The 25,360-nt window shown below is 34.7% G+C and overlaps 1 protein-coding gene across 4 annotated transcripts in view; it reads left to right on the top strand.

Moving 5' to 3' along the window:
- The window catches only part of LOC309475448 (uncharacterized protein), a 134,071-nt gene extending 117,859 nt beyond the window's left edge, over positions 1–16,212 (top strand). The window contains exons 1-4 of one of the 4 annotated variants that reach the window (XM_082138240.1): positions 1,364–2,243; positions 2,560–3,222; positions 9,498–9,651; positions 12,537–16,212. In XM_082138240.1, coding sequence (XP_081994366.1) covers positions 2,665–3,222; positions 9,498–9,651; positions 12,537–13,111 — 1,287 coding nt within the window. In that variant the 5' untranslated portion in view covers positions 1,364–2,243; positions 2,560–2,664 and the 3' untranslated portion in view covers positions 13,112–16,212. Of the gene's footprint in view, positions 1–1,363; positions 2,244–2,559; positions 3,223–6,711; positions 8,133–8,179; positions 9,652–12,536 lie in introns of those variants that run through there. The other 3 variants (XM_082138241.1, XM_082138242.1, XM_082138243.1) reach the window with 3 other exon arrangements.
- The last annotated feature ends 9,148 nt before the right edge of the window (positions 16,213–25,360 follow it).

Below are 25,360 nucleotides of genomic sequence, written 5' to 3'. Positions count from 1 at the left end.
GTGAGTTAAGACTTTTTTTTTTTTTTTTAACTGTTCCTGTGGTGTTGAGCAACTACAATTCCTGTTAATCCTATAAATTTATATTATAATTTATTTAAAGTGAATAAATTGTAATGAAAAATAAATCAAATTAAATAGCTAAAGTAAATCATAAGTGGAAGGGCATCTGTAAATTCATTGAATGTTCAAAATATTATGAATCTTTATTTAGAAAAAAAAATACACATTGGTTGGCCTATTCATGAGCATACATCAGCAATTACACATGTTTAGGGGAATAGGGCATTATTAATATACCATGTAAGGTGGTATGTGCTAGAAATGGGTAAACCACTATCAGTGAGTCTGCCCGTGGGGTGGGGGCACCGCCGTGCCAGGCAGTGTCCCACATTGTCCCTCAGAAACATACCCCTTGTCCCCCCTTGGGCTTATTAGCAGGTGGTCACCCTACTTATAACCTGAAACAGTATTTTAAGATCAAATCTATGAAATACGTTTTATAAATGAGGCCAAAGGACACCACTTGAACTACAAAACTAGAAAAGCCAGAGACCGTCAAATATCAGTGTGTTATAAACAAGTATGCCACTCTCTTTGGGTTATAGACTTTCACAACTGGACATAAGGTTTGGACCATTTCTGTGTGAACAAGTGCTGATACTAAAACAGGATGTGTGATAAATTGCAAAAACAGGATGTGTGGTAAATTGCATTGTGGGTACAGTGCAAACTTTTCTCATGAACGCCCAGTGTTACACACTTGCAGCAAGACACTAATGGTGAGATTTGATCACGGATGTGCCCAAACATGTCTATGAAGTGCATCTCTCACCTTTATGACTGAATATGAACGTGTGATTTTTGTGATATTATTTTGAGTTGTGTACAGTGTTCTTGTCCATTTAATTTGCTAATGTGATTGTAATAATTAATTGAGCCATTTGTTACAGTGAGATGCTTACAGTAGAACTGAATGGGGCCAATCCATGAATGTGGAAATTCTCAATTGTACAGTATAGTAAGTGCAGTTGTGAAAACACAAGTGCAAAACACAAGTGCTTTTTTTTTATTATTATTTATTTACCAATCAATCTTTGAGTTTCAGGATTTTTAAATCAAAATATATAATGATACACCATTTTACTTCATGCAATATGTGGGTAAAATGGCCATAAATTAATATTCCAATTCAATACAATTTATCTATATACTGTATCTAATTTGCATATTCATGTGTTCTTGGGACAACATGTCAACAAGTGTAATAATGGGAGTAATACTTGGCAACATTTTAATAATAATATCTAATATTTCATAGGAATATTGATGTAAAATTCCTACCTTATTCACTTGTTGTGTCTCCCAAAATGCCCGATAAACATAATTTAAGTCCTGGTGTCCACTTCAGTGGACATGTATGAAATCAATGACCTTTTCTGTAACATAAAGTCATATTTTGATTTGAAACCACATAACGTTTTCCTGAGATGTTGGTTTATGAAATACAATTTGAAAAGTAGTCCGATTTAAATGATAATTACAATATATTATCATATTTCCATAAGAGTACTACATTTGATCACTAAATTAATGTCAGTCATCTTTAAAGACCAATGAGAAGTTGTTTTGAAATTTGGTATCTCTGAAAAGCCCTGAATGTGCTCTTTACAGAACATCCAGACATACTAAAATAGACTTTTGTCACTAAAATATAATGTCCACTACAGTGGACAAAAATATTTTCCTGGGTCCCACAAATGTGCACATATGAGTTTAACTTTTCTGAACCCGGAATATTCCTTTAAGACTTGAATATTTTGTTGTATTTTCTTACATTTATGGCTGTATATCTGCAGATAATTGCATGTTGTCCTCACTGAAAAGTATCAATACTCAAAACCCTGATCAGCAATGCAGGTTGATGATGAAACGTAGCCAAGACAGACATCAAATGCAAGTTTCTGGGCCGTTATTCTATTTTCCTCTTCATTGTCGTTATTCCATCAGAGTAGCAATAGCCAATAAAATGCTGAAAGTGCTGAGAAAGTGCACATTTTACTGACGTGTGTGTTTGAATTTTATTTCGGACTGGAAGAGAGAAAGCACACTTGTGATTTTTTTTTTTTTTTATCACATTTCTTGTGGCTTTTTAAAACACAGAAAGCTGCTTTCTTTCCTGTTTAAAGTTGCTGCATAGCCAAGATGCTCTAACACCACATCACAACAGACGAGCTGAAACAAGAGTAAGTCATTAACTATAATAAATAGACAAACACCATCTAACTAAACTAATAAGACAAACAGTTGTAATTTTCACATTGTTATCGAAGCCATTGAGTTATCATTCACAGTGCAGTCTAAAAAATGCAGAATACAAACTTTTTCTTGCAACTTTAGGTCAGATAAAAGTTTGTTTCTTTTTTACAGAAACTGTTTTGTACAGGTTTTTTTTTTTTTATATAATTTTTTAAGGTGCAAATAGGTACTTTTTTAAACATATGTTTGAACTATGTGATTTCATTTCTGATGCAAATGTCATTATATTCTTCTTTGTTAAAGGGCATCTGTCCACCAGTTAAAGATCTTGTGAACTGGACTACAGACATTTTCACAGACTACAAGAGACAGAAGCAGCTTAAAGCATCATCAAACTTCCCTCAGAAGATGAGCTGTGCAAAAGAACTATTAGGGAAAACATATACATTTCTGAAACAATCTCCAGTATTCACCACTTTCCCATTGAGCTTACTGTTAATTGGATTTGAGGAGATGATGGAAAAACTAGTTTTTAAATGCCCATGCAAAGATGAGCAGAATATATATCTAACAGTGTCCATGTTCATTGGACCTGCTCTTTTTATGTTAGCTTTAATGAATCTTGTTTTAAGGCCTTTTGAACGTGGAGGCAGTAGTTGGTGTGCAGGAGCAAATGATGATACTCAGCAGAACACGACGAATGCTCATCAGAACTCTGATGCTCCGCAGAACTCTGATGCTCCGCAGAACTTCCCCAAAGCTTTTGCATCTTGTCTGATTCCACCTGTAATGTGGATCCTCATCTTGTTACTTGATGGAGATTATGTTGCTTGTGGCAGGACAGGATGGAAGGGAGATTATGTTTTTGATGCAGAGCTCAACAGGTCTTGGTGTAAACCTACTGAAGAGTTCCAGGATGAGAGAGAGCTACGAGATTTGACTAAAAAATATGTTCATGGATCTCAGGTAAATATCATGTTTTATATGAGCCGTTCTTGATATTGTTATGCCAAAATGTATAATTCGTTTTTTTTTTTTTTTTTTTATCTACTTACCAAAAATGTCAGAAAGGAAAAGGATAGTTATGTTCCCTTATGTATTCCTGTGCTCATAAATCATATAACGGGATAGTTCACCCAAAATGAAAATTCTGTAACACTTTACAATAAGGTTCATTAAATCAGTTAACTACCTTAGTTAACATAAACTAAGAATGGACAATACTTCTACAGCATTATTTATTAATATTAATTTTAACATTAGTTGATGCACCATGAACTAACATGAACAAAGATGAATAAATACTGTAACACATGTATTGGTCATTAGTTCATGTTAGTTAATACATTAACTAATGTTAGCTAATGAATCTTATTGTAAAGTGTTACCAAAAAATCATTATCATTGACTCATCCATCATTTCGTTTCACACCTCCATGACTTTCGTTCTTCTGTGGAACACAAAATTATTTTGAATAATGTTGGGAACCACTGTAGTATATTGGCTTCCACTGTATGGACAAAAAAATCCATATCTAAAAAAGGCTAATTAGAATTAATAAAGAAAAAAAGTCATACAGTTTAAGAATGACAGGAAGGTTGAGCAGCCTATACAATGACAGAATTGTAATTTTTGGCTAAACTAGCTCTGCTGCTGGTACTATTTACACCCATTTAAACACACAACAAACCTATTGTCACAGTTATGTTCAGTTTGTCTTAGTATCCATGGACTTTTAGTTTGTTTTCATTCACATCATGGCTTCTTCCAAAAACTGATAAATGCTGCCTTCGGAAGACACATTCCAAGGTCGGAAGGCATCAAGGCATGTCTGAATGCAATGCTAGTTTCACTTCCTGTCTCCTGAGATACATTCATCTGATCGATTTTTGAAGGCAGATTTTTGTTATCGATAATGAAACCATTACGCTGCCTCAGAAGTCTGTCCGAAATCCTGCAAAGTAATCACCTGATAGCAAGTCAGCTGCCTACATCGGACCCAGCCCATGTGTTCCTTTGTTTGATTTTCCCGCCACTCCTTTGTTTCTATGGTTACTGTTATTAGTTCATTCTTTTCAGGTGCACGTCATTAATAATTACCTTTAATTGTGTCACTACTTAGGTTCTTCTCTCACAGTCCTTCAATGTTCAGTCTAACTTACATTTAGTGTGTGTCGCCCTGCCTATCTGATTATTATTTGTATTATCCTCATTAAACTTCGTACTGGAAATGTATTCTTCATCGTCTTCTGCCTTCATGCAACCACCCGTGACAGAAGACCGAGCCTTTAACAATGTTTTATATATACAGTGAGGAAAATAAGTATTTGAACACCCTGCTATTTTGCAAGTTCTCCCACTTAGAAATCACGGAGGGGTCTGAAATTGTCATCGTAGGTGCATGTCCACTGTGAGAGACATAATCTAAAAAAAAAAATCCAGAAATCACAATGTATGATTTTTTTAACTATTTATTTGTATGATACAGCTGCAAATAAGTATTTGAACACCTGAGAAAATCAATGTTAATATTTGGTACAGTAGCCTTTGTTTGCAATTACAGGGGTCAAACGTTTCCTGTAGTTTTTCACCAGGTTTGCACACACTGCAGGAGGGATTTTGGCCCACTCCTCCACACAGATCTTCTCTAGATCAGTCAGGTTTCTGGGCTGTCGCTGAGAAACACAGAGTTTGAGCTCCCTCCAAAGATTCTCTATTGGGTTTAGGTCTGGAGACTGGCTAGGCCACGCCAGAACCTTGATATGCTTCTTACAGAGCCACTCCTTGGTTATCCTGGCTGTGTGCTTCGGGTCATTGTCATGTTGGAAGACCCAGCCTCGACCCATCTTCAATGCTCTAACTGAGGGAAGGAGGTTGTTCCCCAAAATCTCGCGAAACCTGGCCCCGGTCATCCTCTCCTTAATACAGTGCAGTCGCCCTGTCCCATGTGCAGAAAAACACCCCCAAAGCATGATGCTACCACCCCCATGCTTCACAGTAGGGATGGTGTTCTTGGGATGGTACTCATCATTCTTCTTCCTCCAAACACGTTTAGTGGAATTATGACCAAAAAGTTCTATTTTGGTCTCATCTGACCACATGGCTTTCTCCCATGACTCCTCTGGATCATCCAAATGGTAATTGGCAAACTTAAGACGGGCCTTGACATGTGCTGGTTTAAGCAGGGGAACCTTCCGTGCCATGCATGATTTCAAACCATGACGTCTTAGTGTATTACCAACAGTAACCTTGGAAACGGTGGTCCCAGCTCTTTTCAGGTCATTGACCAGCTCCTCCCGTGTAGTTATGGGCTGATTTCTCACCTTTCTTAGGATCATTGAGACCCCACGAGGTGAGATCTTGTATGGAGCCCCAGTCCGAGGGAGATTGACAGTCATGTTTAGCTTCTTCCATTTTCTAATGATTGCTCCAACAGTGGACCTTTTTTCACCAAGCTGCTTGGCAATTTCCCCGTAGCCCTTTCCAGCCTTGTGGAGGTGTACAATTTTGTCTCTAGTGTCTTTGGACAGCTCTTTGGTCTTGGCCATGTTAGTAGTTGGATTCTTACTGATTGTAAGATATTTGTTACAAAATGTAACATATTTGCACATAAGAAATGCTATACTTTTATATAGTAATGATAAAGAATCAGGATAAATTGACTTACATTATCACATTATACCCCTTTTTAATTTAATACACAATAACATTCATGTCACACCATATGACATTTTTAGTCACTAAGACAGTAAACTAGTGAATAAATGTAAATTTTAGGACAAAATCTACAAGACCACATATATATTTGGAAATATAAGAGTTGGTAGAATATAACCCAATGAGTTCCATGACTTACATTTGAGATTTAAAAAAAAAAACTTTTTTTTAGCCAAATACAGTATGTCAACCACCCATATATATATATATATAGGCATATGAAGAGTTCAGATGCAAAAGCCTCTTAATGCCATCTTAAAATTTCTTCTATAAAGATAATTTTTTCAAGCTCGTATATTTGTTTGGTAATTTCACTTAAATGACAATTAATAGGTAATCTTCATTGTCATTTAAGTGAAATTACTGAACTTAAATATACAAGCTTGATAAAAATGATCATTCTAGAAGAAAATTTTAAATGGCACTTAGAGGCTTTTGCATCTGAACTCTTCATATATACATCTAACAGTATAATATAAATATTTAATTGTTGCTTAAAGGGATAGTTCACCCAAAAATGAAAATTAGCCCATGATTTACTCACCATCAAGTCATCCAAGGTATATATGACGTTCTTCTTTCAGACGAATACAATCAGAGTTTTATATATATATATATATAAATGTCCTGGCTCTTCCAAGCTTTATAACGGCAGTGAATGGTTGTTTCTGTTTTGAAGTCCATAAAAGTGCATCCATCCATCATAAACGTGCTCCACACGGCTCCGGGGGGTTTATAAATGCGAAGCGATGCGTTTGTGTAAGAAACATATTAATATTTAAAACTTTATAAAGGAAAATAACTAGCAAAATAACAAAACATATGTTAAAATAACAAACATAAGGATTTAACTTAAGCCTTGTTGTAGATTTTTCCCTAAACCTAACTATCTGGGTCTCATCTACAAATCGACGTCCCCACTCAGTATCTGGGTCTCGTCTCCAAATCGCCGTCCCCACTTGATATCTCACCTAGTCTAACTTGTTCCCCTAAACTAACTTACTTCCTAAACTAGCTTCCTGCGCAGGAATAAATCGACAAATAGACCTGCAAATCAGTGGCGGAGCCAGGATTTTTTTATAGGGGTGGCCAGGCAAGGGCCAGCAACCAGTCTGGGGTGGCACAGAAATCTTAATTATTTTATCATAAAAAATTATTTGATAATGTATTGGACTGTTTTAGTGCCTACACAACTGAATAAAGTTAATTTGTACTTAATTGTAATTGAGATAGTAGTGAATTAGGAATCATGGAATACTGAGTAAATTTTATATTTTTTTATTATTACCCACCACTCAGTATTCACTCAGTGTTCTGTGAATTCTGATCTCAACCACACTATAGCTAAAGTTCAACTTGCTCAGTTAGCTTGGTTCTGGTTCTCAAAATATCCAATAGCTTATTCTACATTGTTGCATCTTCATGGATGAGATAACATGCAGATACATACTGTAGTCCAAAGATTATTCAACCTTCAATGCGTTTTATATAATCAATCAAACTCTTCAACCAATTCTGAGTTTGTCAAAAAAAAGTTTAACTTTCTATATTAGTTGTCAAAATAAATAATTGCAACAGTTCTATCATACCTAAATTAAAAAGGTTTCTCTTTTGAATCCCCATGTGCAAGAATGTGAACAAGGCGGAAGTCAACAGCACATCATGTAAAATGTTATGTTTTTCATAATGTAATGTTGCCAGAATGTAAAATGTGTTATTTTATGGATTTAAAAATTATCCATTTTTGTTTGTCCTTTACAAATTAACGCAAAATGAATGCCTATCGTCTAGTACAAATGCACAGTGCTCACATTTATTTGGACATTAAAACATTACATATCAGTTTGTGCCTTATATTGTGATCTCACATAGCAGAATATTTTAATCCAGACACATGTGACGCATATATAACAAATACATGCATGCAGTTTTGACAGCTTTAATCGCCTTTTTGATTCTTACATGAGTTAATTGACGACAACTATGGCTACAGCGCGCCGCATTTGCTCGTGATGTGCGTACCGCAAGCACAATATAACAGCTGTCAGCCGTATGACAGGAAAGTTAGTTAGTTTTACTGACATTTGGCCTGACAACATCTCATCTAACCGAAGATAGCCAACTGAATAAGGACAACGCCCTTTTCTCAGCATCAGAAGTGTCACAAGCTTTCACACACATCTTCTAAAATAAAAGTAGCATCAGAAAGAGAATTATGTTTGTTGTTGACTGCACACTATTCGACTTACTCAAAACGGCCTTGCAACCCACCAGTTGAGAAAGATTGACTCTATATTTACTACAGTATGTGCATATCACTGTGTGATGTTCTGCTGAAGCTCATTCGGCACTTGCACATTTCCGCACTCGTTTGACTTGCTCCTGGCGCTGAGGTGAAGTTGAAGTGTGCGTCTGAAAAGTCTCAAGTTTTTTGTGGTCTTAAAAAGACGGTTCAGCGTTTTAAAAAACGCACTTTTTGTCAATAAAAAAAGAGACAGAAACAGCAGTTGTGAGAGGGGTGGCCAAAGGGGTGGCCAAGCTTAGACCTAGGGTGGCCACGGCCACCCCTGGCCACCCCCTAGCTCCGCCAGTGCTGCAAATGTCCTTTAAATGCTTTAATCACGGCCAGGAGATCTTCCCGAGCAGTTCTCAGGGAATCTCTCCCAAGAAGCAAAGCCGGAGGATCTCGGACAAATTCCATTTAGAATCCCACCGTAAAACACATATACAACCGTTTTTATAGTATATGGCATAAATGTCAGGCTGCATTACATAATTTACCCACTATTTGATTGGTTCTTCATATGCAAACCCCTCTGTTACTAGATAAAGCAAACTTTGTTTTAATGATGACTTCATTTGTTAATCACAAGATTCTAACAGACTGTCTAGTTTCATATCCCCTTTCTGTATTTATACACACATACACTAAAAGTCACAAGTTTTCCCCAAAGAGTTTGGAAACATTAAAAGCATATGAATGTTATTCCTGCAAGAAAAACAAATGTTAGTTGATTAATTAAAGTTGATTAATTAAAATCCATCACAGCCTAAAGTGCAACTTCTGCGAGCAATGCTACGTACTGCTGATATTTACGGTACACCATCCATGACGCACTTCTACTTCTGACGTCATAAGTTGCGCTTTAGTCACGTAGACTGCACTTTAAAAAGTAGACTGCGTATGTTCGTAGAATTTTACTTCGTAACTTTACTTCGTATATATATATTTTTTTATAACTCATCGCTTCGCTTCAGAAGGAATTATTAACCCCTCGGAGCCATGTGGAGCACTTTTATGATGGATGGATGCACTTTTATGGACTTCAAAACAGAAACAGTCATTCACTAGCCATTATAAAGAGCCAGGACATTTTTTAATATAACTCTAATTGTATTTGTCTGAAAGAAGAATGTCATACACACCTAGGATGACTTGAGGGTGAGTAAATCATGGGCTAATGTTCACTTTTGGGTGAACTATCCCTTTAATGTATGATTTTTATTTGATTTTTTCTTTCAGTTTGCAGGTTATGTCATGATCGGCATCTTAAGTGTTTTGTCGATTATCATAGTGGCTACATTTGACAGCTGCAAAACTGGTAAATGTGACTGCTGCCCAAGCCAACTGTTATCCTGCTGTGGACGAAAAGCAGAGAAACAGAACGAGGGACAAGGTAGGAGACAATTTCAAGAACAGTGAAGAGCATCAAACACTGTGCTACTTCGATCTTAGCCTGTTACTTCCAGCAAGGCACAGATATTATGTTTAACAGAAATGAACAAATATTTTATCCCTTCAGACCTGCTTCTTCCCAGTGAAGAAAAAAATAACCCACATGCTGTAACAAGCAATGCTATAAGAATGTAGGGAAAATAGGTTGTTGAATTATTGGATTAAGTCTAAAAAGACTAGTATGTAGCCTATATGTCTGTGGGTATTTATGTGTACTTGCTCTGGTTGATGTGATAAATATATGATTGGTAATTGTAGCATCAAGGCATATGTGTGTGTGGTCCTGGTAAACCCTATGTTATGGGGACAAAAGTATATTTGTTAAACTTTTGGTTAAAAAAACCCAATTAAACTTTAGAAAAAACTTGTATACTACAAGATCATCAAAATAACGTTTTTTATTTTATTTTAATTTTTTTTTACTACTGAACAGCCCATTAAGTTATTTGACCTTGAGTCTTCTTTTTAACTCCAATAGTCGTGATTTGGATCTCACGTTTATAAGCTTTCAAAAGTTAAACTTTAATTTAATTTAAACTTTAAAGTTTAATTTAATCACTTAATCACTGGCTTGACTATTTGTGAGTTGAAACCAATTTTTTTGTCAATTTGAGTTTACTCACATTTTACAGTTCTTCTCAGTCGCTTTGGTGCATTTCTCACATCACCATTTACATTTGCACAACAGTTAGTTCAACCTCCACAACATTTAGTCATTAGTGCACGTCATAGTAGCAGTTTCTCATTCCTTCCAACAAATTGCAAATGCTTTTGGACATGCATCAATTGCTTTCATACAACTCTCTGCTGTTTTATAACATTATCATTTGCTTATGTCATGTCAGTCAAAATTAACTATACTTGTGAATGCTGAATAGTCATTCCATATAAAACTAATAGTCCTCATTTCATTGCTTGAGTCATTACATACAAAAATGTTGAACTAGTTGTCAAAATCTGTCAAGCTAATTTTACACACTTTTTTAAATCTTTTTTTTTCCTGAAAATGTCTCCTAAATTGAACAATTTCTCTCAGGTGAATCTCAGCTTTCACTGATGAGGAACATCTGGATGTGCATGAATGATTACAGTACTATGTATGTTGTATGTTCAGTTCCAATATGTACTGCAATATTGTTTACAGTTGTACACAGCTCTACCCAAAGGGAGTTTATGTTTGTTGTAAATAAGGGTGTATTTTTTTTTTTTTTTTCACACTGCGGTGAACAAATTAGAATTGCAGAGAGCATATGCAGTACAAATGTGAAACATACATATTCCGTGTCTTGTACTCAGTTACCTCACTAAATACAGTAATGTGTAACTTTACTGTATTTTTCAAATGGCTGTGCAAATAGTACATAGTGCTGTCTCGAGCATTTTCAGGTAGTGTCACCAAGATCTGACTTTTTTGCATTGGAAAACATTTACAGAGTAAACTGTCATAATGAAAACATGACAAAGCCATTTGACTATCTTGTTCATAAACAATGGTGTCAGGACTTTTCATCTTGATGACACTGACACTTTCATTGACATCAATACTTGCTTTTGAGGAATGAGCTATCCATTTTGAGCAAGTGACATGCTTTTGCAGGTTATCAACTAGGTTTTGCAGTTTGTACTAATTGTTTTGAGAACTGCATTAACTGTTGTGCAAATGTAAATAGTGATGTGAGAAATGCACCAAAGCGACTGAGAAAAACTGCAAGGCAGCAGGTGAACTTTCATTTCTAAGTTTAACCACCTGAAAATGTTTTACAATGAATGAACATAAATTAGCATATAAAAGGTAAAAAAAGAAGCTCTTCCCCCTGTCTAGTTGGCAAGCCATGTCTTTCTTATGTGATGCCTGAAGCTCAATCAGATTAAGTTATGGGTCATGTCTTCATTGTGATTGGTTCATCAGGGACCAATCAGTTACCAGGCAGTACACATGATAAATACAACATTTTATGGGTTTAAACCAAAAACCATGTGATGCCCATTTTATTGGATGTCATGTAGGGTCTGAAGGGGTCAAAAAACGATTGCACAATTTAGATTTTTGTTTTGTTTTACTGATGTGGTTTACAAATAAATTATCCATATACTTGCTTACTATAGTCATAATGTTTTCAAAATCTGTGTACTACATTTAGGGTCCATTTGGACCTGAATAATCATTAATTTATAAAACAGTAAAACAACTAAAACCATATTGAAACCATATTTATGAAATTTATAAGAAATCTGAGAATCTTATTAACCCTATTGGAATGAATGGAATTTGATTAAATTCCTTGATCAAATTTATAACTCATGATTGTTTTAAACAGTCCACATTTATGAAAACTTCATATTTATTTTTAACAAAACTACATAAACAAAATCAAAAAAATACTTGCGTAATCTTTCACTTCAGATGAAAAAAGTGGTAATTTTTTCATGCTGCAATGGTTCGTCAATAGACGTACACATTCATGTTTATCAGCAAAATTCAGCCCCAAAAGTGTGTGAGATATGGGGAAAAGGCTATATTTTACAACAGTAATTTTTTTTTTTTTTTTTACATTAATATAACTTTATAGATTACAAACAAAACCATGTAACTGTTTTTTTAACGGTTATATCTTAATAAATTACCTTAATAAAAATAAATAAAAACTTGCATTTCTTTTTAGAAAAGTTATGTATCTCTTCCGAGTCAAAAAGGACCCAAATGTGTTATGAGTGTTAAACATACATTTTAAAACTTAAATACAATTAACTGGAAATGGCTTTAAATGATCATGCTTTATTTAATGCAATTTTAATATTTATGATTTTCCTGTGCATGTCTAATAGGTACAACTGGACAGCAAGGGTCGGGGGGTTCTGCTACAACCGGACAGCAAGGGTCGGAGGGTTCTGCTACAACGGGACAGCAAGGGACAGGGGGTTCTGCTACAACCGGACAGCAAGGGTCGGAGGGTTCTGCTACAACGGGACAGCAAGGGTCGGAGGGTTCTGCTACAATGGGACAGCAAGGGACAGGGGGTTCTGCTACAATGGGACAGCAAGGGACAGGGGGTTCTGCTACAACAGAACAGCAAGGGTCGGGGGGTTCTGCTACAACAGAACAGCAAGGGTCGGGGGGTTCTGCTACAACGGGACAGCAAGGGTCGGGGGGTTCTGCTACAACAGAACAGCAAGGGTCGGGGGGTTCTGCTACAACGAGGCAGCAAGGGTTGGGGGGTTCTGCTACAATGGGACAGCGTGAGTCAGGGAGTTCTCAGGCAGGTGAGGGACAGGAAGAATCAGGGGGTTCTGCTACAGCCGTACAGGGAGAGCAAGGGTCAGAGAGTTCTGATACTGAAATGAAAGAGCTACTGCCAAAACCACACCACCAACACAAAGACAGCGGTCAAACAAGCTTATAAAAACCCAACAGTGACCAGCATGGACAGCCTGAGTCAGAGAGTTCTGTTACAACGGGACAGCCTGAGTCAAGGAGTTCTGTTGCAATAGAAATGAAAATTCTAAGTTGAAAGGTCACGCCGGCGCCGGCAGAAGTACCGCCCCGCCCCACTGTTTACAATGCGACCGTACGTAGGAGGATAGTTCAAATAGTATTGTTTGCTATTATATATATAGTAATATTATTCAGTGAATATGAATATGAATAACATTCTGATGAATATGAATAGTAGTTCAAATAGTATTGCCGGCGCCGGCGTGACCTTTCAACGTGATGACGTAGTTCCCTGTCCGGTTGTTGATCAGCTCAATCCGAACTATTGAAGGTAAAAAGTCTATACATTTTTTTTTTTTTTTTTTTAATGACCTATCGTTTCGCTAGATAACAAGCTCTTTGTCAGCTGTGACTGCATTGATTTGGACTTAAAAACAATGGTAACCAATGAAGTCCATTGTTAGAAGAAAAATACAGAAATGTTTTCCTCAAAAAACATAATTTCTCTCCCACTGAGGAAAGAAAGACATGGACATCTTTGATGGCATTGGGGTGAGTAAATTATTAGGAAATGCTCATTTTGGGGTGAACAAATCCTTTAACAATACAAATCGCTAAACACTCATTTTATTTCTGGTTCATTCATCCTGGAGGCCAGAGGGCGCCCTTATAGCAAATCCTTTATATGGACATCAGATATGGCTACAGCTACATGATAGAGACGTTTTGACTAATGAAACATGAAGACAATAAACACGATTGTAATGATATGTAAGCGTTAAGTTCTGCCAGGAAGACTCAATCGGCGCGTCATGTATTAACTCACTTCTAACCAATCACGTGTTAACACTCTCAGTATAAAAGAATGGTACTTACATTCGTCTGAGTTCGCCAATTACCTCCATCCTCCCCAACCACCTCCAAGATGGTCCTTTCCCTCCATCCTCCCCACCACCACCAGGATGGTCCCTTCCTTTACCTCCAGGGGGTCGGCTGCGCCCCTGCCTTCATCTTCAGGCGGGATTTGCAGATTCCTTTACCCTCGCATTGCTTGCTAAGGAAGGGGCCTACGCCAAAGACTTTATAAAATTATGCTTGCTGAGCTATTAATAAATTTACACTTGTTATATCATTTTATCTCCAGAGTCTTTCTGGTAGAACTATGTTTATCTGTGTTCTTCAAGCCATCACAGGTATTTTCGTATATATATATATATATATATATATATATATATAACGCAAAGCTAATCGACATAGCCTGTATCAGAGTATATAATTTTTGTGTTAAAGGATTAGTTCAATTCAGAATTAAAATTTCCTGATGATTTACTCACCCCAACGTCATCCAAGATATTCATGTATTTCTTTCTTCAGTCGAAAAGAAATTAAGGTTTTTGAGGAAAACATTCAGGGATTTTTCTCCATAATTGTGAACTTCAATGGGGTACGACGGTTTTGACGGGGTTTTAGTGCAGCTTCAAAGAGCTCTACATGATCCCAGCCGAGGAATAAGAGTTTAATCTATGAAACCATCTGTCATTTTCAAAAACAAAAACAAATGCTCGTCAAAAAGAAAAAGAAAATATTTCACATGTGCACATTTTTTAAAGAATGTTAAACTATCTTTTAAGGGTAAAATAACTCATTTTGTGAAATTCTGAAACAGAATGTCTTAATATATATATATATATATATATATTTTTTTTTTTTTTTTTTTTTTTTTTAGTCTCTATGTTTTCTGTGGTTAAGGCTTAGTGCAAGGTCAAACAATAGTGAAAAAAATAAATAAATAATCAAATTAATTTAGAAATAATGCATGTCCCTTATTTGTCATTGGTACAATATTTTTACAATTTTACATTGTACAATTTTATTTGTATAAAAAAAAAAAATACAAAAAGTTGTGAAAAAGTACTTCAAAAGTAATACATTTAAAGCGATTCACAAATTCATAGATTCATAAATTCACCTGTTCATCACAATCTCTTATGCAAACATGAATCAAGCATGTTTCACTTTCAGTTTTATTCAAGTGAGTTTCTTTAATCTCCTCATTTCACGGAATGGAAACACTGCCAGAGATATGGCCAGAATAACGTATGTACCATATAATTACATCTATCTATCTACCTATACATTCCAACATGATTTCAAAGAATATCTGCATGCTGGTTGTGAATAGTTTTTTTTCCCTGGAAATAGATTCAATAGTTTGAAGCTACACCTCTATTTTCTCAATTCAAACATAGAACTCGTAAACTAGATCAAGATACCAGATAATTGATCAATTCAAATAGAGTATGTTTTGAGCTTTTAAAAAAAAGTGCTATACAAATAAACGGTTTGTTTGAAGTGAAGTGAAGGCAAATATAGTGACCCATACTCTGAATTTGTCCTCCGACCCATCCAAGCATCCTTCTAAAACAGACATCAAGTTAGTGCCTTTTGGACTTTTGATTAAAGATCACAAATGTACAATTTTTGTTATCTAATAATATGCAAGTTATATTATTAATATTTACAATAAAACGTAACTGTGACTATACATCACAGTGTGCTTCTTGTCTTCAACTGATTATCACTGTGACTTGTATGAACTACAACAGTGAAAAGCCAAAGAGTATGTTATGAGAATGAACAGACAGTTCTACTTAAGAAGGCGGAAACTCTCAAACTTTATTACGCATGGTTTCAGGTTTAATAATATCAACATTCTGGTCTAGTGAATGCAGATTCATACACCTTTTCTGAATTTGATTTATTTTATATTGTTGTTTCCTTTACCTGTGCTTAATGCCTTGAATCTCAACTGAGTGTTTAAATGGATAGTTCAGACATTCTGTCATGTCACGTAATGTCATTATAAACCATTATAAACTTTATTCTTTCTCTGTGAATAAAACTATGCATTTTTTTATTAACTATCCCTTAGCCAGAGTTCTCATCTTTTCTTTTTTATGTATATTTATTTGTATATTAGTTTTTTGCTGTTACTTCCTAAAGACTTAATAATATTGTACCCTTTTTAAACCTTATTTTCTACATTAAACCTTATTTCAACTACATCCAGTTCATTCTCACTTTTCTTCCTTTCTCACAAGAGCTGACAGATATTGTTTTGGTGTTTAGATATTGTTTGAGTCATAACTTTTTTGTTTTAACAGAGCTCAGACATTGTGTGGGGAAAATTGTAAACATTTGTAAAAGTAAAAAGCTGCTGCTCCTGTTTCTTATACACTGTAAAAATAAAAGGTGCCTGGAGGAACCTTTCGGGGTTCTTCACTTTGCCACACCGGCGGAACCGTCTGTAGATCCTCTAGGCACCCTTTAAAAAGGGGCGGTTCTCTGAGGAACCACACAGGTTTCCTGAGGAACTCTTATATAAGGCACTGTGTGGAACCACTTTGGGCGCCTCCAGGAACCAAATTTCATTTTTTTAAATATTTAATTTCATGTTGTTACTATGGTTACCTTTGACTTCTATTATAATAAACAAATTGAACCAAATAAAAAATAAGAATTGTTTATTACATATTTTATATTAATTTTTATACATACACTTCCATGCACATGGGAAAAAAAGCTAACAATAGATTAAAATCAATGAATACACAAAAAAATTGTATAATACATAAGCAACATGAATAATCAACCATGTAGGCTATACAAGAAATGACATTTCAACAAAATGCATGGAAACACATATGTTCCACGAAATAAATCAATGTAAAAAATAATAATTTTGACTAATTAAAAATGTCCATCTTCACTTAACTTTAAAACATTTGTGTTTCAGGCCGATGGTGAGTCTGACATCACTGTTTCCAAGTCCAAAAGCTCTATCAGATGCCAAAAACAAACAAACAGTGCTAATATACACTCATTGTGCTGTAATATTCCTGAAAATTATGATCCTAACCTTTATCTCTATACCGAAATCTCTGATGGTTAGTTATTCAGCTATTTTGAATCATAAAATGTGGAAGTCTGGGATGCCGTTAGACTGGAGACTGTATGGCTTTTGAAAAGCTTAAATGTGTGACTTGAATCAACAGTGTTTATAAATGGTTGTTGAGTATTCTCATGAAACAAGATAGAGGAAGTAGAGGCTTCGACCCGGAAACAGTATTAAGGTGCAGTAAAATGATCTGTTGTTCTGTGAATGTTCACTGGTGAATTCCAGTCATTTCAATAAGAATCCACACGATCAGCAATTTCGTTTGTGGTCAAAAATGTCACTATGGGACCAAGTTGGTGTGAGGTACTTAGAGTTAGAAAAGTGAAAAGGTACAGCAGATTCGTTTTCCGTTTGTTTTTCCTCTTTTCTGGTGGATGGTCCAGGCACTTCAATGATTTTCAGGTCTACAGGAGGATTTTTATTCTTGTTCAAACTTGTATTTCAGCTTACCGAGATCCCTGCAAAGTACACAATTTACTGTTAGTAATGTTATTAAAGTTATAGTTGTGAAATTTAAATAATTTCTTCAGCCTTGTGACGTTCCAAACCTGTTTGACTTTCTGTGAACCCAAAAGCAGATCTCAGGAATAATGCAACCCCCGTCACCATTCGCTTTCACTGCATGAAACACAAGCAGAAAAAAATTGTGTAAATCATTCACGAAACCATTCTTATGTACACTTGTTCAATTCAATGCAACAATTTATGTAAAAATGGTTAAGCTCCAAAAATGTCCCAGAAAAGATCCTAAAAATAATCAATGAGTCACAACTCATGTGTTATGGGTTGTTGTAAGTCTTCTGAAGCCATATAATAGATTTTTCCTTTCCAAAAAAGACTAAACTTGAAGTTATAATTCAGAGTTAAAATGTCTTATATTCAAATGCAAATGATAAATATATAATAAAAAATGCTTAGCATTACTTGTGAACCAAACCTGTGATATTATTTTTCTGAGTAACATGAATGAGATTTGAGAGCATGAGGGAAGATTTTCAGAGAATAACTGATTAAAAAACACAAGTACACAGTCAAACAATACAATTTCACACAGAGAAAGTTTATAGTAATAAAGTACTTGCATGTGGTGCACACTTGTAATATAATGTTGCCACTGAAATGTTCAGATTATTTTAGAAATGTAATGGTTGTTCTGGGGAAACAAAGGAACAAAGCTGATTATTCACAACATAATATTTATTGACCAGTAAATGGCTTTAAAATGGTATTTGAGAGAATGAGGGCACCTGTAGTAAGTAAAGTTAGGCTAACGTTAAACAAAAACAGACCAAACTATATTAACCTGCTTTTGTTATTCATAACAAACACCAATGACAGCAGGAATCAGCTAAATGATAGGCTATATCAGCAATTTGAAGACACAGTTGTACAGAATATGTTGAATTGAATGACTAAATCAATCTAAGACAATAAGTCAATCATTTTTATTATCCTTTATTTTTCCAGGAAGGTTTCCCACAGGTTTGTAAACTGTACTCACGAATTTGTGTCTCACTCTCATTTTAGAACACGTTGTTAACGAATCTTATTGTATATTGTTTTATTGAATATTAAGTGGAATACATCAAATTGACATACGTCTGCATGCTTAAAGTGATTCTCAATTGTAGCGGGTATGGGTGGAATATACGATTTAATATGAATGACGTGCATCAAAATCTTTTGTTTATTTGTGATAATCGAATTATGATTATTATTATGATTATGATTATGATTATTATTACATTTTAGGCTACATATTTAGAAGGCGCTTTTGTCCAAAACTTACAAAAAAAATGAACAAAGCAATTCGTCAAATATCAGTCATAATACAGGTTAGAAAATAATAATAAAGTAAAGATAAATAACGATTATCACAAATAAACAAAAGATTTTGATGCACGTCATTCATATTAAATCGTATATTCCACCCAAAGTCTTCTTCTCCGTTTTTAGTGTATGTCTGTGGCAGAATTACAGCGCCACATACTGGTCTGGCATGTATACTACATCGTTTTGAGTCGGTTTCAGTGGTTTCGTGTGTACGCAGATATTTCTTGAGACAACGCCGTGTTTACAGAATTTTTTTTTTGAACGGGGAAAAAAAATATCGGATAGGGAAAGCTCTGGCTTCGTGTGGATGTGGCCTTAGTAATTCTAAGTGGGGTTAAATTTATATCAAGCAATCCACACAAAATGAAAAAACTAAGTTAACACTAATCATGGCTATTAAGTTACATGAACATAAAAAAAACGTGCTAGTGGTACTACTTGATTTAGTACTGCACACTTAAAATAAACAAGCTTTTCTAACTCACTAATCTTAAGCTTACTTTGCTTAATTTTTTTGAGGCAACGAGTTTGCATACTTTTTTTATGTAAGGTCAACTAATTACATTTTACAGTGTAGTACGGTTTTTTCACCTTGGTGTGTACTGAATCAAACTTAAGTAGCCTATAATAATAATAATAGGATAATAATAATCTTATTCTGGCCTCACTGAACCATTGGGTTCCTCCAGATGCTGGCTTTAACATAAGAGATCTTCCAGGAACCACTTAAATGTTAAAAGATCTTCCAAGAACCCTTTTATCGCATTGAAGTTCCTCTATTTTCCCCCAAAGCACTTCGAGGTCTCATGGTAATGAAAAGGTGAGTCCAGAACCTCTGAACTAAATACAAAGTGCTTAAAGGATCCCATAAGTTCCGGCAAGAACCTCAAAGATTGTCAGTGCTCCTCCAGTAACCCTACTATAGGAGAAAGAGCTTTGAGGCACCTAAATTACATTCTGAAGTTCCTTGAGTATCCGACCGGATATTTGAGGCTCCTTTAGTTTAATATCTGCATATCATCAGCGATGTTTCCTTTCATTTATAATAAAAGAAGACAGAATGAGGAGAATGTCATTCTCTTCTGGCCTTTTACATTAGTCTTCAGTTTTTGTGCAATGCTGCCACCAAGTCAAGTCATGTTTATTTGTTCAATATAGCGCTTTCATAATACATGTCGTTTCAAAGCAGCTTTATAGAAAATGCATGTTTCAGTGTCATAATGTCTAGGGTCCTAATGAACAGAGAATCTAGCAATAAATCAAGAAAAAATTAAATAAAAACTCCATTGGTTGTGAGGTATTGGAGAAAAAAAAAACTAATGAGGAACCAGACTCATAGTAACAAAATAAAGTCCATATAGCAATCACTCCATGTAAAAAGGCATCATTTTATTACCTAAAATGTTTTTTTGTTTTTTTTTAATGCAATATTTTATCTTTATATTGTTCAGCACACTTTTTAAAAAAAGAAAAATGAAAGAAACAGTAGTAGTACAAACAAGTAGTGACACCTGAAACTAAAATTGGGAAAAAGAGAAAACAACTGTCATGGAGTCACCAGATCGGAAAGCTCCGCCCACTCGTTCCCTCTCCCCAGAATTCTGATTCACTGCACATCATCATCAACACACACTCTAAAGGCACTTCTCCTTCACTTCCTTGTCTGGTCTCGTCCTTACGTACACTTACAGACTCTACCCACATACCTACCGTTTACTATACCTCAAGGATTCCTTAACTGTTCGTCTTCAATCATATGTGTTCATATAAACTCATCTTTATATTAATTAGAGACAAGAATTTTATTTTTGATGATATGAATAATAATTGTTTTCCTTTTTTTGTTTAAGGAATCTGCACACATTGTAAACTCTCTTAAAAGATGTCTTTGCAAGAAGATATTTTAAGCAATGTACAAGAATTTCTGAAAGGAAATGCTGTTCAGACTTTTCCAGCAAGTCTTTTGTTAATTGGATTGGAGAAGTTGATTGAAGTGGACATTTTTACAGAATCTGCTAATATCATCTCTCTTCATTGGACCTGCTGTTTTCATTTTTACTTTAATGTATCTCGTTTTTAGGGCTTTTAAATATGGAGTAGCAAATTATGATAATCAGCCTACAATGCAGCTTGTCTGATTCCACCAATCATATGGGTTATCATCTTGTTACTTAATTTTTATTTTGGGTGAGCTAACACATTATATGATTTATGAGCACAGGAATACATAAGGGAACAGAACTATCCTTTTCCTTTCTGATATTTTTGGGAAGTAGATAAAAAATAATAACAATTATAATAATAGAAATAATTAGAGGTAGGAGCGAGATTAGCGGCTCAAAATATCTTTTTACTTAAAGTGTAATTTCCCTACACATCTGTCCGTTACGTTTTATATTCTTTCTATATTCAATTTATCTATAAAATGGTAAGGGCAATTATACAAATATCTTTTTGATATAAAAGATATATATATAAATTTTTACATTTCTTTAGCTGTAAATACGTAATAATGTTTACATTTAAATGTTGTCAATATGTCCATAGTGTACATTTCACCATCTATCCAATGTACAAAAATGCACATTTTGCGCCTGAAAATGTTATGTATTGATGATGCGTATTAACAATGAGACGAGGCTGGCACCATCTATATATGTGACCCTGGATCACAAAACCAGTCACATGTCGCACGGGTATATTTGTGGCAGTATAGCCAACAATACATTGTATGGGTCAAAATTATAATTTTTTCTTTTATGCTAAAAATCATTCGTTTATTAAGTAAAGATCATGTTCCATGAATATATTTTGTAAATTTCCTACCATAAATATATATAAAAAATTATTTTTGTGAGTGAATGCTGCACAATCGCGAACATAAATGGACAACTTTGAAGGCGATTTTCTCAATGTTTCAATTTTTGTGCACCCCTTCCAGATTTTCAAATAGTTGTATCTCAGCCAAATATTGTCATATTCTAACAAACCATACATCAATGGAAAGATTATTTATTCAGTTATCATGATGATGTATATACTGTATCTCAATTGCAAAAAAATTACCCATGTGACTGGTTTTGTGGTCCAGGGTCACATATTGGTATTTACAGATTGTGTAAAAGATAGTTGTGATAATCTTTGATTCACCATTTGTCATTCTCTTTGCTCCAGTGTCATTCTAAACATGAATGACTTTCATTTTTGACTCAACTAAAGAAAATATTTGAAAAGAATATGTAAAGAAAACTAAATTAAAACTTTTCTATTTATTTTATTGAAAATGATATATTCTTTAAATTCTTATAAATTCTTTTTGAAGAAAAGGGTGCAAGTTAATATTTTGCATTTGCACATTTGTAAAAGTCTCTCTTCTAAGGGAAATAATTTACATTTTTCATATTTTGAAACTTATGTCTTTTATGAAATGATTTGCCTGTGTTTCCTCAAAGCAGATATTTCCACATAGTAGCTTCAAGCTGTTCCTTGTTCAGCATCCCTGTTGGACATGGAACAACATTCAGATAAACCAGTTAGATTTGAGGAAAATGTTTACTGTTAAAGGGATAGTTCACCAAAAAATTTAAAATCTGTCATCTCAAGTTCCAAACCTGTATGATTTTTTTCTTCTACTGAACAAAAAAGAAGATATCGACCCCATTGACTTCCATTGTATGGAAAAAAAAGAAAATAAATGGTTTGGCTGATTTGGTTACCAATATTCTTCAAAATATCTTCTTCACATGTATTTATTTTGTATTTATTTATTCAGTTATACCCTATCATATTTTAAAAATGTAAATGTTTGTGAACATAGTAACATGTTATTATAACAGCACTAAAAAGGAAGTATTTTATTAAATTATGAGAATTTCAAGCTACACTTGGTGGCAGTTGGCCATAGCCTAATTTGTTTAAATGGAAATGTGAAACCTGTTGCTTCCACATACCATCCTTAACTATCTGTTTTCAGTTGAGGAAACACTATTTAAATGAACAGAGCGGATCAATAGCAAATAGTCAAACCTGAAACTAAAAATGGGATAAAGAGAAAACGACACATTCTGGCAGGCAACACCTTATACCTTCAAGCGGTTTAAAAACCTGAGGTAACTTTTTTTCTGTGGTCATATAAACTCAAATAATTCTCTTTTGTCCTTATATTGATTAGTGACTAAAAGTTTATTTTTTTTCGATGATGATGATGATGACGTGAATAATAATTGTTTTCTTTTTTGTTGAAGGACTCTGTACACATTGCTCTCTCTCTCTCTCTCTCTCTCAGAAGATGCCATTGCAAATAGAAGATTTTTTGGATTGCAAACCTGTAAAAGACATTCTGTCAGGAATTGGTATTAAGACTTTTCCAGTGAGTCTTTTGTTAATTGGGGTGGAGAAGCTGATTGAAAAAGAAATTTTTTCATGCCCATGCAAAGTTGAGGATAATGCACTGCTAATTGCATCTATCTTCATTGGACCTGCTATTTTCATTTTTGCTTTAATGTATATCATTTTTAGGGCTTTTAAATGTGCATGCAGTTATTGCCATGGAGGAGCAAATGCTAATAATCAGCCAAATAATCAGCTTGCATTGTATGCAGCTTGTCTGATTCCACCTGTCGTGTGGGTTATCATCTTGTTACTTAATGGTGAATATGTTGCTTGCGGTCTGACAGACTGGAAGGGAGTTTATGTTTCTGATAAGGAGCTCAACATTTCTTGGTGTAAACCTACAGAAGGGACAAGAAATGAGACAGACCTACGAGATTTGACAAACAAATATATTCATCGCTCTCAGGTAAATATATTATACTGTATGAACTTTTACTGATATCCTATCATTACTGAAATAGTTAAGTATGTTAATATACTTCTATCTATAATATCAGAACAGAAACTATCATAACAGAACTATCATTCGTTTGTTGAAGTGACCTGACCTTGTCAATTTGCTCAATGAAGCACCCAGTCAAGTTGAGCAGGCTCAATCCCCTGCTAACAAAAATATGTTCTGAAATATAATAAGAACGTTTTGCTAACCTTATCAAAACGTTATTTCTGAATGTCATCTGAACGTACAAAACGTTCAAAACAAAAATGTTTTAAAAACGAGTTTTCTTGGTTATGCGAACGTTGATGAAACATTTAATTTTGCAAACATTTTGGAAATGTTACTTTTGAATGTTCTTTTTACAATCGGAAGCATTAGTAACATTCAAAAATGTTAGACGAATGTCCAGCTAAAACGTTTCAGAAAATGTTTGTATTCCGTATTTTTTGTAGACCGGATTGTGCCTTCCTCTTGCACTTGGAAATGAATCTGATTTAAAATGCTCCCGGGCTGAAAATGGGCCCTGTAAAAGTAGCCACACTGTAAAAGTAACCCATAGGAATTGAACGGTTTAATGCAAGTCTTTAATTTAGGCTTTTATTTACATATAATCCTTGATCAACACACTCACATTGAGCACATCAATGGTAAATGGAAGTTCAAATGTGCTTGTTTGATGTGCGAGAATCAATGAGGTCTGTTGCATTGTGTCACCTGAGTTTGTTAGTTTGTTTATTTATTTATTTATTTATTTATTTATTTATTTATTTATTTATTTATTTATTTATTTATTTCCCAGATAGCAGGTTATTTCTTAATCGGCATCTTCAGTAGCTTGGTGATTATCCTGGCTCTTTATGACTGCTACAAAAGTAAAAAATGTTCCTGCTGCCCATGTCAATGCTGCACACCAACAGAAGGGACACAGAACACTGCACCAAATCAGTCTCCATCACAAGGTGCTCCCTCTCCTCCTCATGAGGAACCCAATGTTTGAAAGAGGGTCATGAACAGGCAGCCAAAAAGTTGTAAGGATAGCCTATTCTACAAATGAGAAGAAGAAAAAAAGATTAAGAAAGCATGCAAATTAACGAATTGTCTTAAACTTGGTGCTGGGACACAAGTAATTTCTGAGTGAATCCTACATCTTACCCTTTCCCTCTGCAAGTTGCATACTGTAATATATGGTAAATATTGAAGTCTCATGGCATGAACTTTTTATTTTACTGATTTCCTTTACAAATATGTTATCCCTCTGCTTGCTGGTGGTAATACATTTATATTCTATTTCTGAGCGCCAATAATATTGGGCTTTATATGTGCCTGTCAGCTATAATGTCATAAAAGAGCAAGATTGTAATTACTTAAACTATATGACCATGTTTATACTACATGACATGTCATTTTAATATTCGCAAATGTCTAGTGTATTACAGTGTTTTTCATTTAGTTTGGAACAGTTTTCACTTTTTTAACCTACTGCATATTTCTCAGGATTTAATTCAGTCAATTTCTGTATAGACATAACTTTCACAACAAAAAGTTGAACTTTTTCACAAACAAATAATTCATAAAAGTATTTAAATTTAAGAGAG

Source organism: Leuciscus leuciscus (assembly GCF_965113295.1).
Source record: "Leuciscus leuciscus genome assembly, chromosome: 15".
NCBI classification, from domain to species: domain Eukaryota; kingdom Metazoa; phylum Chordata; class Actinopteri; order Cypriniformes; family Leuciscidae; genus Leuciscus; species Leuciscus leuciscus.
Note: the sequence above shows the minus strand (reverse complement) of the source record. Positions and strands in the feature narration are given on the sequence as shown.